The sequence below is a fragment of the Geotrypetes seraphini genome, chromosome 12 (genome assembly GCF_902459505.1).
Source record: "Geotrypetes seraphini chromosome 12, aGeoSer1.1, whole genome shotgun sequence".
NCBI classification, from domain to species: Eukaryota; Metazoa; Chordata; class Amphibia; order Gymnophiona; family Dermophiidae; genus Geotrypetes; species Geotrypetes seraphini.
In genome coordinates, this window is record NC_047095.1 from 8,470,043 (window position 1) to 8,484,690 (window position 14,648).

At 40.8% G+C, this 14,648-nt stretch overlaps 1 protein-coding gene and 1 long non-coding RNA gene across 3 annotated transcripts in view; one reads left to right on the forward strand and one right to left on the reverse strand.

Annotated features, from left to right (window-relative positions):
* VAV3 (vav guanine nucleotide exchange factor 3) overlaps positions 1 to 14,648 on the forward strand; it is a 571,528-nt gene that overhangs the window by 408,741 nt on the left and 148,139 nt on the right. For both annotated transcript variants that reach the window (XM_033916404.1, XM_033916405.1), the window contains one exon: positions 4,291 to 4,427. In XM_033916404.1, the coding sequence (XP_033772295.1) occupies positions 4,291 to 4,427 (137 nt within the window). The remainder of the gene's footprint in view (positions 1 to 4,290; positions 4,428 to 14,648) is intronic.
* The window catches only part of LOC117346585, a 146,813-nt gene that overhangs the window by 111,798 nt on the left and 20,367 nt on the right, over positions 1 to 14,648 (reverse strand). The gene's annotated exons all lie outside the window — the stretch shown is intronic.

Consider the following 14,648-nt stretch of genomic DNA (forward strand, 5'->3'; position numbering starts at 1 on the left):
AGCATCAAGAGTATGTGTGTGTATATACAGTGGTACCTCGGTTTACGAGTGCACCGTTTTGCGAGTGTTTTGCAAGACGAGCAAAACATTTGCAAACATGGTGCCTCGTAAACCGAGTGCGCCTCGATTTGCGAGCGCCCCCCCCGTGAACCGGCACCCCCCCCTCGCAATCCGGCACCCCCCCGCCGCCATCAGGCACCCCCCGCCACCATCGAGCACGCCCCCCGCCGCGACCTGAGGTCCCCCCAACCCACCTGAACCCTCTTCTTACTTTGATGTAGCCTCCGCACCGGCACCAGCATGTCCTGTACTGGTGCCGGTGCCCGAAGATCTGCCTCCTGTGCTGGGCCTTGAGCATGTGTGCATGCACAAGGCCTGAGAGTTCATGTCGAACGTGAACTCTCACGTCGAACGTGAACTCTCACGTCGAACGTGAACTCTCACGTCGAACGTGGGGAAACTCGCTTTGATAAACGAGCATTTTGGATTACGAGCATGCTCCTGGAACGGATTATGCTCGTAATCCAAGGTACCACTGTATATTATTAAAAATCATCAATTGAAGGTATAAGGAAACATGCCCAGGAGTAACCTGAGGAAATACTTCACAGAAAAGCATGTGAATGTATAGAATGGCCTTCCAGTGGAGGTGATGGAAACAAAGACTGTATCTGATTTCAAGAACCTCAGAGAATAATAATAATAATTAATTTTCTTGTATACCGCCCTGCCAGTAGTTCTAGGCGGTTCACAACAGTGTAATTAAAAAAAAAACATTTTGGTTAATAAATATAGTCATATGCACATTTCTATGGGCAAAATTATACATCATGATTAAAATACAGGTTTAGACATATAGCAATTTATATCTCAATTAATGGAACATAGTTAAAAGGAAAGATTACAAGCACAACCTAATAAAAATCTTTTAAAAACTTATGATAAAAATCATCATTCTTGTTTATCAAATAAATGTGTTTTTAATAATTTCCAAAATATTGGGTAAGAGTGAGCCTGAGCAATCAGCGGGCTTATCCAAGAATTCGCTTTCCCTACCTGATATTCTAGGGTCCTATCGAAGAATGTTTTATAGCGACATGCCCATGGCGTAGGGAAGATAAACATCCCCGAATTTCTGGTATGCTATGTTGAATTAAACAGTTTCAAATATGATACTGAATAAGAGGGTAGTAGTCCATAAAGAGCCTTATAGCAAACACACCCAAATTTAAAAAGCACTCTGGCCCTAAACGGTAGCCAATGTAGTCTAGTATAATAAGGGCTTACTTGATCGTATTTTTTAAGACCAAAAATTAAATGAATTGCAGTATTCTGAACCAGTTGAAGTCTTAATAAAATCTTTTTTGGTAATCCTAAATAAACAATATTACAATAATCTAGCATGGACAATACTGTAAACTGAACCAGTAGCCGAAAGGATTCCATATCAAAATATTTCTTAATAGTCCTTAATTTCCACAATAGTGCATAACTTTTTTTGATTAAAAGGTCTGTGTGCTTCCTAAAAGTTAGACTACAATCCAGAGTTATGGCCAAAATCTTCAAATTTGACGCTATCTCAAAGTTTTGACCATTAAGTTGGATTGTTGATTCCTGAATTTTATCATTAGGGCTAGCTAAAAAGATCTTAGTTTTTTCAGAGTTAAGTTTTAACCTAAACTGCCTCATCCATGATTCTACCTTTTCCAAAACATTGGATAGTAGATGATATGAAAGGGCAGACTTCAGTCGTCTGTATTTCCACATGTATATTATTATTCTTTGCGTAGACCTAGTAGAAGAAATGGGCTACTTTCTGTATTTTATATCCCCTGAAAACCAGGTTGCAGTCCTTTTGGATCAAAATTGTCCACTATGAGGTTAGCTGGCATGTTATCATGACTGACACTGAAGGTCGCACTTATCTGATGAATGAACTCATTCTTTATGAGAGATGTATTCTTCAGGAGACAACACACATACATATTCTGTAAGATCCCAGATTAAGCCTTCTCAAGACAGCCTCCAGTGTCACTCTGTCATGTATTCTAGTGCACATATCTCAACTGAGTGGTGACAGCTAAAATGAAGCATGGAAGAATGGAGTCTGCTCATTAAGTCATACTGCAATTTTTGTTCCACGTTCTAAGGAATCGGAAGTGTAGCATGGCCATTTTCTGTGATGAAGAAATGAGACATGGCCAATTACTGTACTTTGTAATTGCTCAGTTGTTTGCAGTAATTACCATATTAGATACCTTTATAATGTGTATAAAGCACAGTAATTGGGAAAAGCAGTTTTGCTGTTTGTTTGGAGAATTGCTAAGTTTGCATAAATATCCCTTTTTAATATCAGGCTAACGAATGCATTTGTACATAGATTGTGCCATAACAGCACAACACATTAGTAATTTCAGCCTATTCCAGAGCTAAACTGAAGAGCCTGTTCTGAGGATGTTAAATGCATATCCTTCCATTTTACATTTTCAACCCCAAGCATGCTAACACCTGTGTACCTTTCTTACCCTCATCTTCATTCATCCATTATTCTCTCCCTCCTCTCATTCATTCATTCATTCATTCAATTTTCTATACCGTTCTCCCAGGGGAGCTCAGAACGCTTTACATTAATTTATTCAGGTACTCAAGCATTTTTCCCTGTCTGTCCCGGCGGGCTCACAATCTACCTAATGTACTCTCTCCATACTACTTGTGTCATCTCTCCTCTAATCTAATCTAATCTAATCCTTAGGTTTGTATACTGCATCATCTCCACGTTCGTAGAGCTCAGCGCAGTTTACAGTGGAAGAAATAGGAAGGAACTACGACAGAGGGTTAGAGGTAGAAGTGTGAAGAAAATTTAGAGGACTTGGGATGCCAAGTTATAAGAGTTTCCTTGATTCCTAAATTGGAGGGAGATTTACATTTTTGTGAAAAGCCAGGTTTTCAAATGTTTGTGGAAAACTTGGAGGGAGCTCAAGTTCCGAAGAGGGGAGGTAAGGTTGTTCCAGAACTCAGTGATTTTGAAGTGGAGGGAGGTCCCTAGCTTTCCTGTGTGGGATATGCCTTTTAGCGAGGGGAAGGATAGTTTTAATTTGTGAGAGGATCTGGCGGTATTAGGGTTTGAGGAATTCCAAGAAAGAGGAATAAGGGGAGGGAGGATACCATGTTATTATCTTTTAATCCAAGTAGCCATTTAGCCACAGAGACTCATGAAACATCTTTTTAAGATTAATTCCATTCATTTCTCTTAAAAGCAGGCAGAACAGTTTTCAAAGCCATTTCTTTAAGTTGTCCACCCTGGGTTCAAGTAGAATTGCATGCATTGTTCTACAAGCTGTGCGCTTTTACCCATGTTTTGGTGACGATGTTTCCAGGGTGGAATTAGGTTGGGGGAGAAAGCAGCATGCATAGTCCTGGTTAGGGAGCATCCTGCAGAAAAAGAAGGCACAAGGAGCTGCAAATGCATTTTCATGTGACAGTTTCCAAAGTGAAGGTATGATTTGAATGAACTTTCACTTTTTAAAAACTCCTGCACAGACCACAAGTAAAACATACACATAGGGCTCCTTTTACTAAGGTGCGCTAGTGGTTTTAGCGGACGCCAGACGCTAATGCCTCCATAGAGCATTTTTCGTGTAGCGTGTGGTTTGCGCACGCTAAAAATGCTAGCGCACCTTAGTAAAAGGAGCCCATAGATTTGGAAAAATGCAGATAAATTGAAAGTTGCTCTCATGATTTTTAGAACCGTTTTATGCTGTATAATGTATGTCAATAATACATCAGGTACTGTATCATGTATCTCCTATTGGATTGCAAGGGTTGCTAGAAATTTATCATTCAAGGAGTTTAAGGTCAGAAACAGGTATGAGATTAAATTGCATCAGCAACAGGATAATCACTCATTCTAGAATTGGTGATGCCATGTTGTCAGTAGGGGGTGTGAAACTCTGGAATGCTCTGCCTGGATCTTTGCGTTTATGTGCAGCTCGATTGGATTTTAAGAAATTGTTGAAGACACAATTGTTTATGAATGCTTTTATGTGATGCAATATATTTGAAGAGGTGCTGGAAGATACGAAGGGAGGTGCTGTGATGATCTAGTGATGGAGGAATTACTTGATTGTTGATGCCTTTGTAACGACACGTAGAATTAGGCCTTTCTGATGAATATGTATGTTAGACTTATATGTAAACCACATAGGTTTTGAAATAAATAAATGTATGCTAAGATTTAATGTTCTGTGTTATGCTCATTTTATCCCATGACTTGTATTTTTTTTTCCAAAGGTTTACCCAAAATGCAGGTTATCAGAAACTACAGTGGAATACCACAGCCACCCTACCATGATGGTCCTCCATTAAACATCCAGACAGGAGACACCATTGAAGTTATCAGAGCTGATGCACATAGCTTGTTTTGGCAGGTAGGCATCACAAGCTACTTCCTAAGCTTTACAGATATTATTATTAATAATAAACTCTTTTACATACTGCTCACAAGCTAATTAAAACTATATGAGTGATGATTACTGTAAAAATTATTTTGTGTTTAAGAAAAACTTCTTTTCTATTCATTGCTGAATTCAGTTTAAGTGAAGTGCACTTTGAAATCCTCAAGATGAACATGCAGCTTCGTCTTGCTAAGTGCGTTCTAGAATTATCTAATAACAATAATAATACTTATGATTTTATGGCAGTACTAGATGTATTCAGTGCTCTGCCCCAAGGAGCTTATAAAATGGGAGATAAAGTAATAAAAGTGACTTGCCAAAGGTCACAAGGAATATCGGTGGCAGATGCAAGATTTATACTCTAGCTTCCCTGGTTCTGAACTCTCACAGACCATTCTAATCCTAAAAAAATTCACATAGAGTCTCTAAGGCCCTGATTCTATAAAGGGTGCCTAAGTTCCGCCCAAAGTTAAGTGGGAGTTAGGCATCCAAACTAAGTGGTTAATGAGCGATATAAGGGTCTTAACAAGTGATAATTGGCAGATGGGCGTCCTCAGGATGTCAACATGAGTTTCGAGACGCGTCCATAATTCAGTAGGCGCCCTGCAGGGAAAACTGAGCCTAACTATATAGGCGTGGGTGTAATGTGGGCATGGCATTGAAGAGGCTTAGATATGGACATCTCTTCATTCATTAACATATATTTGGCCACCATAGTGCGACATCTAACTCGGAAATTGTAGGCGAATGAAAAACAGGTCTACTTTTCAGTGTGTTTTGGGCTTTAGAGTTCTATGAGTTCTATGGACAGGACTTAGGTGAGCTTTGGACGTTCTCAATGCGATCTTGTAAATAGGGTTTAGGGATGTATTTTTGCTTTATTAAGCTCAAAATACATTTAATAAGCCACCACATAAACAGGGCACATCAATACAAGCATATTGCATGCCAGACGTACTATTTTTCTGGCCAAACAGCAATGTTATTTGCTAATTACAGCACATGAAAAGACACAGCTTTAGGCTTCTTGCTAAAAAACAACCCTTTTTTTCTCACTAAACAGTGCTCCAATCAGCTGATTCTTGAAACAGGTACATTCAGCAAGCAAACCACTTCAAAAGAATTTATATATTGCATAGATAACTTCATTTGCAAATGGTTAAAAAGAGAAAAAACAGATACAGTCCTTAGCATTGCTTCTAGTTCATTGCAAATGGAGGTGTGCAGCTGCACAATACTGACCTCTTTGTTAGATCATCAAGGTGCACCTGCAAGGTAGAATGCCACAATTAAAATAGGTATACAACTAACAATTTGTTAAGGTCAAAATAAAATGATTAATAAATATATGAAAAAATATGTTTTGTAAAATCAAGTTATTAGTAGGGAAACATCCAGGTCATGTATACCAAAAACAAAGCTGACAGCTTTCTCCGCTTCAATTTTTTGTTTGTGTGCTGTCAGCTTTGTTTTTGGTATACATGACCTGGATGTTTCCCTACTAATAACTTGATTTTACAAAACATATTTTTTCATATATTTATTAACAATTAAAATAGGAACATGTGCTGGGGAGAGTTGTTTGGGATTCAAACCCACAATCTCTGGAAGATGAGCATAGGGCTTTTATCCATTGAGCCATAGTTGGGGTTTTTTTTTAGTCAGGGGTTTCCTACCATGAGAGCTTAGGATATCCTAACCATGTGAGGGTACCTTAGCATATCACTAAGCTATGATATCACAGGGCAGTCAGAGAGACTAGAAGCTGCTGTGGCTCAATGAGTAAAAGCCCTATGCTCATCTTCCAGAGGTCGTATAAATGCGCACGAGTCGAGCCTATTTCATTTGAAAGGAAGCTTTGAAATGAGAGGGCATAGGATGGAGTTAAGAGGTGATAGGTTCAGGAGTAATCTAAGGAAATACTTTTTTACAGAAAGGATGGTAGATGTGTGGAACAGTCTCCCAGAAGAGGTGGTGGAGACAGAGACTGTGTCTGAACTGAAGAAAGGCTGAGATAGGCACATGGGATCTCTTAGAGAGAGGAAGAGATAATGGTTATTGTGGATGGGCAGACTGAATGAGCCATTTGGCCTTTATCTGCCATCATGTTTCTATGTTATTTTACTACAAATCAGGCTATTTTAGCAGTAAATGGAACCCAGTGCTAAAATAACCCAACTTAACAGTAGCATACTTAATAGTGGTTCCTGGTGTGATGAAAGAGTGTTTTCAATTTGCCTAATGAATGGCTTTTTCAGTGATTGCTCCCATCCTATGGAATCATAAAACTATTTGCGGTTTCATAAGGTTGTAAAAGCATGACTTTTGAATCAAGTGTACAGCTGATGAATTATTAGAAGAATAGCTGAATTTTTAAAATGGAAATGTTAGTACCTATTGCAATAAGAATTGCCAGAAAGTTGGTCTTTGTATTAGTAAAATTTAATTGTAATGTTTTTAATTTGTTTATAAATCACTCAGAGTCTCTTATTAAAAGCCACAGTAGTGATTCTCCTGTGGCACATGCACTGAAGCCCATAGGAATTGAATGGGCTTCGGTGCATTTGCTGCGGAAGAATCTCTATTGTGGCTTTGTAAAAGGGGCCCTCAGTCTTTTCAAATTGGGTACTTATTAAGGTAATAAACACATTGTCAAGAGATTTGTTTAAAATATAGGCCCAATATTTTTTAAAAAAACCTCTGGTCCTAAATTTATGCCCTATTTTCAGTTAAGCCTAGAAGCCTAAATTTTCTGACCAAAATGCTTAGAAGTTTGTTTTACACCTAATGTATTTCCAGAGGATGTAATAAGAGCATTTAATGTAGCTGGTTTTGGGTTTGGACAAGTTCCTGGAGGAAAAGTCTGTAGTCTGCTTTTGAGGTAGACATGGGGGAAGCCACTACTTGCCCTAGATCGATAGCATGGAATGTTGCTACTATTTGGGTTTTTGCTAGGTACTTGTGACCTGGATTGGCCACTGTGAAGATGGGATACTGAGCTAGATGGACCACTTATTTGGCCCAGTAAGGCTATTTTGTTTATTATGTTCAAAAATGTAGACCTGCCATTCATGTGCTTGGGCTATTGAGCCTAATTGAGGTGCCCAGCAGTGAAAATCAGTACTACATGCAGAGCTTCCCAAATAATGTGGGTTGCAATCCCAAACCAACATTTGGGGTTTTGACTTGGGTGGACACTTCTTAGTTCGTCACTATCTTGTGCTACCTGAAAGTTGTACACTTTTTATGGCTGTGCAAATCAGGTTTGCAGCTGTTGAAAGATTAGTTAGCACTGGCTAAGCATCTAATTTCATTTTTCCCCTCCCTAAATCTACCCCTATTGCCCCCCCCCCAGTTCTTAGGCTCCTAATTTTAAGTGTTTGGTGAAATTCTGAGCACCAGTTTAGGCCCTCAGCCCTAGTAAATTTTCCAAGAGGCCAATTTTGTGGCCTAACTTAAAGTTACACAAACCGTGGTCGAAATGGACAGCGTGTAGTTGAATAAAGGGAGTTACAGCCTTGATAAAACCGTTTGGTGAAACATGTTGGCTAAGATACCCTTCAACGGATGACCACAATAAGATAAGTCACTAGCCACTTTAAAAGAGCCACAAGTAAAATAATTTATTTATGTTACACAGCAAAGAGAGCTATGCTTTTATAATTGCCCCAATAAGGAGACAGCACTTAAATCCTAAGACAATGAATGGAATGAGTCTCAGGTGGTGTTTCTGAGGGTCTTTATAAGCAGTGCATTTTACCCTTAAGATATGTGAATGAGAATAGAAGGTGGAACAAGAAAAAGACTTGATCCATTGTTAAAACAAAACTAACTGAGAGTTAGAGCATAAACCCTTTGACTATTAGTCTCACAGTTGGTACAAATTTTCAGTAGGGTCTTTAGTGTGCAGGAACCCAGTTTACTACATCAGACTAACTTCAAGACATCCTCTGTTGGTTAATAGAGATATCCTTTTAAGTTTTATTGTGCTTAGGTTATGCCTTCTGTCCAGCCAACAAGTTGATCTGGGAAAATTTAACTAGTCTTTGGTGGGATTTTTAATGGAAACATTTGTTTGGAGACTTCTCCAAATTATCTGAATTAATCTGAATATCAGCATCTACAAAGTTTAGCTTGTTCGCCATCACCTCGCCCATATCCTGCTGTGCAAAAATTATTACATGAATCTTTGTTTTAATTTCCAACTAGAAAACACAAGAGATCTTTCATCCTTCAGACCACAAGAATCTCCTAATTACCTCCCCCCCAAAAAAATTGTAAATATTTCTTCCTTAAGTATATACAAAAAAACCCTTTCATATTTCTCCTTTTCCTCAGACTGAGCAGTGGTTTTTGCTTTAATCCAGCTGATGTGTTCTTGCTCCACACTTCATAATGCTGTAAAGAGTTTTGACTCAGCATGTTAAATCCCCATGTAATGAGGTCTTGATGATACAGATCCATTTAGATTATTTCTTTCAACAAAACTATTAGCAATTTGTTAGCATCATCAAAAAGCTTGAATTAACAGCATGAGATTTAGTAAATTACAGTATTGATCTCTGGCTATTACAAAAATCTTTGTGGTACTTTATATTTATATTGGATTTTGGTGTTTTTTTAACTTTTACTTTTACCTTAGATTTGAAAATGTTTTAAGATACTTTAATAAAGTGATTTCCATGTTTAAGGCAATTTTTACAGGCTCGGTATAAATTATATGAGTTGTTATGAACAGAGAATTTTGATGCGGTCTGTGTAGTTTGGATGGAGCATTGGCTTTATAATATTTGTACATATTTTATAAAATGCATTTGTACATGCACAGGTTTGCCTGCCTCAGAGCAGGTGTAGATTTGTCTGTGAAAAGTTTGGCAGTACTGGGATCAAGTTTAAGTTTCAAGTTTAATATTTTTCTTGATTGATCGCTTAATCAAATTCTAAGCGATGTACATATTTATTGTGGGAATCTATTTTATAAAGGCACAAAGGAACCTGTGTTGCCTTTATTTTTATAAAATACCTACAGTGATTAAAGACAAATATTTACTACACCTTAATAGCTACAGCCTAGAATAGGAACATTTATTATGGTTTATTGAAAGCTTCTATATCGCTACTATGGACTGGGGAGTCAATTCAGAGCAGTTTGCATGAGCTTCGGTAAAGGTGCTACAATACATGAGATTTTTTAAAGGGCTTTATTCTATCATGTTTCCCTTATAATTTCATAGAAAATAGATTGAAAATGGCCCCTGAAAGCAGAAAGGGAAAGAATGTCTTAGTCTTAAAGTTGAGGGATACGGGAAAATAGGGTCTTCATCAGGGAACACCTAGGACGTAAACAGGGAACACCTGGATTGGCCTCCGCGTGTGCGGGTCACCGGACTGGATGGACCAATGGTCTGATTCGGTGGAGGCATTTCTTATGTCTTATGTCTTCATTCTAATCTAGCTGTTTCTGCTATAGTTACTAAAACACATTTTCTCTGATGTGCTTTATATTGTCTCTGAGGTAATTATTTCCCCCTTTGCTGCTTGTGTCTTGTAAAGAAAACAAAACAAAATGAAGCAATGTACTGTAATGAAACCAGTTTTTACTATGGACTTTGCTATGAAAGAATGACAGAAAAATAATGGTCAACACACCCCTAAATTACAGAGTAGAGAATGAAATGGGGACAAATTTGTCCCTATTCATGTGGGATCTATCTCTTTCCCCATCACGTCCCCAAGAGTTCTGCCCCTTCCTCTCTCCCTCTTTCCCCCAAAGCCGCACCGAAGCCTGCCTGCCCGCCACTGATTCCGTCTCCCGCCACTTCCCCCGTCTGCCACCGCTGCATGCCGCTGCTGCTCGCCGCCCTCTGCCCGCTTGCTGCCTGTCTGCTCCATTTAATTCCCTCCTGCTGCTTCCGCAACTACAAAAGAGCCAGGAACTGGTCCATAAGCCTTCCCCTGATGTCAATTCTGATGTCAGAGAGAAGGTCCGGGCCAGCCAAGCAGCGATTGGCCGGCTAAGACCTTCTCTCCGACATCAGAATTTACGTCGGAGGAAGGCTTATGGGCCGGCACCTGGCCCTTTTGTAGTTGTGGCAGCAGCAGGAGGGGAATTAAATGGAGCAGGTGGGTGGCGTTCAGCCTGCGTACCCCCTGGGGTACACTTACCTCGCTTTGAGAAACCCTGTTGTAGAATGTCATGGGAAGTATGTAAGGTAAAACAGGGTGATTATGTGGAAAAGTGAGGTAAATTGCTCTTCTGATAATTAATAAATAGTGTTTTAAAAAAAATAAACACGTGGAAACATTTTGAAGACCCTTTGTATACAATAGGCATTCTCAGGGGAGGAGCAAAGGTGGAGTATGGCTGGAGCTACAATTTATATGCATATCTTATAGATTTTTTGATAACATTAATGCCTGCTCTTGAATAGGCTAAGGTCTGGATTCAGTGAATGGCACCAAAAGTTAGGCGCTGGAAAGATCCAATTTGAAATCACAATCTATTTGTATAAAAGGCAATATGCACTAAGTGCTTTTCTAGTTCAATAAGAACATCAGATTTGAACCACTGGGTTTATGCATCTTCACCCGCAGGGTGTGTGTAGAGAGCCTCATTTGCATTTTTCCTCTCCACCTTCCTTCTCGCTGGGTTGTCCTGTATTCCTCAGTACACACAAGGTGGTAGTAGTCTCTTTGCCTTGTTTGTGTTTATTTCTTTTATTTCTTTGGGTTTTTAAGGGGCCAAAATGATTTTTGGTGCTGCAGAAGCTCCTAGTCTCAGGACACCTCTGGGCTACGGGAGAACACAGACTTTCAGGTCAGAAGTCTGTAGCCAAGGGACCACCTGCAATGCAGGGCATTTGCCTGGCCAGCCTGCACGAATGGTTCAGGAGCTTGAGGACCAGTCCCTTGGAACCAAGGCTCACCCCAGTGGTCTTGAATGCAGGCTGAACTTATATACAGTGGAACCTTGGTTTACGAGCATAATTCGTTCCAGATGCATACTCGTATATCAAAGCGAGTTTCCCCATAGGAAATAATGGAAACTCGCTTGATACATTCCCACCCCCCAAAATCCCTCCGAGGCCAGCGGCGCTGCTCCCCCTGCCCGAACAACTTGAAACTTCCCCCCCCCCCTGTCTGGCACCGGCACGCAGCCCACAGGACGTGCCGGTGCCGCTAGAAGAACTTCCTGCCTCTGCCGGGCCTTGAGCATGCTCAAGGCCTTCTAATTCTCCCTCTCGCTGAGATTCTCGTCAACGTCGAAATGCCAAAATCTCTTAAGCTAAATGAAAGAACATTTGAATGTTATCCCTGTGCACAGTGGTGAGCTAAGTCCCTGTTTGAGATTTGGTATTTTTGAGTGGAGTTTTTTTATGCCCATGATAAAAACTGAAGCACTGTAGGATATAAACTTTAGATCTTTCAGAAAGCCTCAGCCCCACCAGTCCACAACTTTTTACTGAGTGCACAAATTTATACTGAGTTGGATGACACAGACGGCTGCGGGAGACCCTTGATAAAGCATGGATGTGCGAAACATGTTGGGTTGTCTTTCCCGAGTAAAGTTAACTGAAAGATAAGTGGCTTAAGCATTGAAATATTGAATCAATAATAATAAAATGTTAAGCGCGCATGCGCACTCGAAAGTCATGTTCCCTGTTCCGTCGCGATGGCACGAGTGCGCATGCGCGCTTAACGTCACAGTCTCCTTTTTTTTCAAGCCGCTGCTAGCGACGCGCTGGAGCTGGACCCCCCGTTGACCCTCCCACCGCTACAAGGCTGACAAACCCAGCAGGAGCAGCAGCGTCGCAGGCACACCAAACGCTGCTTCAGGTCTTCTACTGGCCTAATTTCCTCTGCCGCTTCCCTGATGATGTCATCAGGGAAGCGGCAGAGGAAATTAGGCCAGTAGAAGACCCGAAGCAGCGTTTAGTGTGCCTGCGACGCTGCTGCTCCTGCCGGGTTTGTCAGCCCTGTAGCGGTGGGAGGGTCAATGGGGGTTTCGGTTGTGCCGGGTTGGCGGCGGTGGGGGGGGGGAGTCAGGCAGGTGGAAGGGGAATGGGAGGGAGGCAGGCAGGCTGCCATCGGAGGAGGGGTGGGGGGGTTCAATGGAAGGCAGACAGGATGGCATGGGGGGGTTCCATGAAAACATGCTGCTCAGGGGGATGGGAGGCAAGCAAGCAGGCAGCAGGCATGGGGGGGGGTTTCAGTGGAAGGGGAATGGGAGGCAAGCAGGCTGGCATTGGAAGGGGGTGGGGGCTTCAATGGAAGGCAGACAGCCAGGATGACATCGGGGGGGGGGGGGTGTTCCATGGAAACATGCTGCTCAGGGGAATGGGAGGCAGACTGGCATGGGGGGGGTTCGGTGGAAGGGGGATGGGAGGCAGGCAGGCTGGCATTGGAGGGGGGTGGGGGGTTCAATGGAAGGCAGGCATGCAGGATGGCATCGGGGGGGCATTTCCATGGAAATATGCTGCTCAGGGGGGATGGGAGGCAGGCAGGCTGGCATGGGGGGTTTCAATGGAAGGGTTATGGGAGGCAACGGAGGGGTGGGGGGTTTTCAATGGAAGGCAGGCTGGCATCGGAGGGGGGGGAGGAAGGAGGCACTGGGGGCACTAAGGACCTAGAAAGGAGCACTATGGACATAGGAAGGAGGCACAGGGAGATTCACAGACAGAAAAAATGACAGACAGGCAGCATGCAAGGAGAGAGAGACAAAGAAAAAAAATACCCAGACAGACAGACATCTACTCTAGCACCCGTTAATGTAACGGGCTTAAAGACTAGTGGTTATATATAGTTTTAAATTAAATTGAAAGAAAATAAAGGAAATAGAACCATAACTAAATGGAATAATTGAAAGCCTGTGATGAAAACCACGTAATTCTTCCTGCTACTAAGATACATTTAGCGGTTGAGTGGTGGGGCTGAGGCTTTCTGAAAGATCTAAAGTTTATATCCTACTGTGCTTTATTCGGGATTTGGATATTGTGGATTATAAATTAATTCTGAATTGAGCATACAATAAAATTTTACATCACTATTGGGGAGCTGTAAATGATAAAAATTGAGCAGCTTAAAATCTAATTGATTGCTGTCTCTGTGAAAGTTTTGAAACTTTTTCTCCACTATATTTAATAAATATGGTTCTCAATAGTGTTAACCCATTGCTGGCTAGTAACATTGGATAGAGACAACCTTTTAAAGGGCCATGCCCCTTCATAGAATAGTGCACCAGCAGAAGTGTGCATAAATCCAAATTGTCATTTATTTATTTAAAATATTTATTATCCGCCTAAAATCTAGGTAGCTTACAATAAAACATTCAAAGTCATTCAACAGACATTCAACAGACATTTACAAAATTTAAAAATCATCATTTACATGAATAGGATTACCAAAGCATCTTTGAGATCAACAAAATACACAAATCTTCCTAAATTCAGAAAATCTTCATTTCAGTGAAATGCCTGGATGCCGCCCACCCTCCCCCCAGCACACAGTTACAAAAATGCAAATTTGCAGGAATACAGTTCCACAAAACTGGACCAGCCACTGAAAAAGAAGACTTTGCTATACTTACATAATGTATCTCTGCTCTTATTCCCACATCTAGCAACATGCGTTTCTCAGATCTCAACGTACACCCTGGCTTATATATTTGCAAAATATCATTAAAATACCTAGGCAGTTTACCATAAATTCCTTGCTGAGCCATTGCAATAATCCAATTTCAATAGCATCATACTCCGTAAAACTTCCTGAAAATCCCAGCCAGTAAGCACTGTTTTCAACTGAGTCAACATTCTCAAAGCAAATATGCTATCTGCACTGTTCTTACCACTTCCGCACTCATTGTCCGTTTTCAATCAAGTATCACTCCCAGTAACATGATTTCTTTCTTAACCACAATCAAGTGTTCTGTTACAAACAAACTCTCAGACCAGAGATGATCATTTACACTACCTACAATCATAATTTCGGCCTTTGCTATATTCAGCACAACGCCATTCATATTCCTCCTTGTGCTAATCTTACTCATATAAACATTCAAGTCAGAAATCAATCTTTCACCCCACTCTTGTATTTGAAAATAAAAGTGAACATCATCGGCGTACAATTTAGTGCCAGTAATTGGTGTTAATTGGCTCATTAAGTAATTATGTTATATGCACATCTCAGGATCATGCC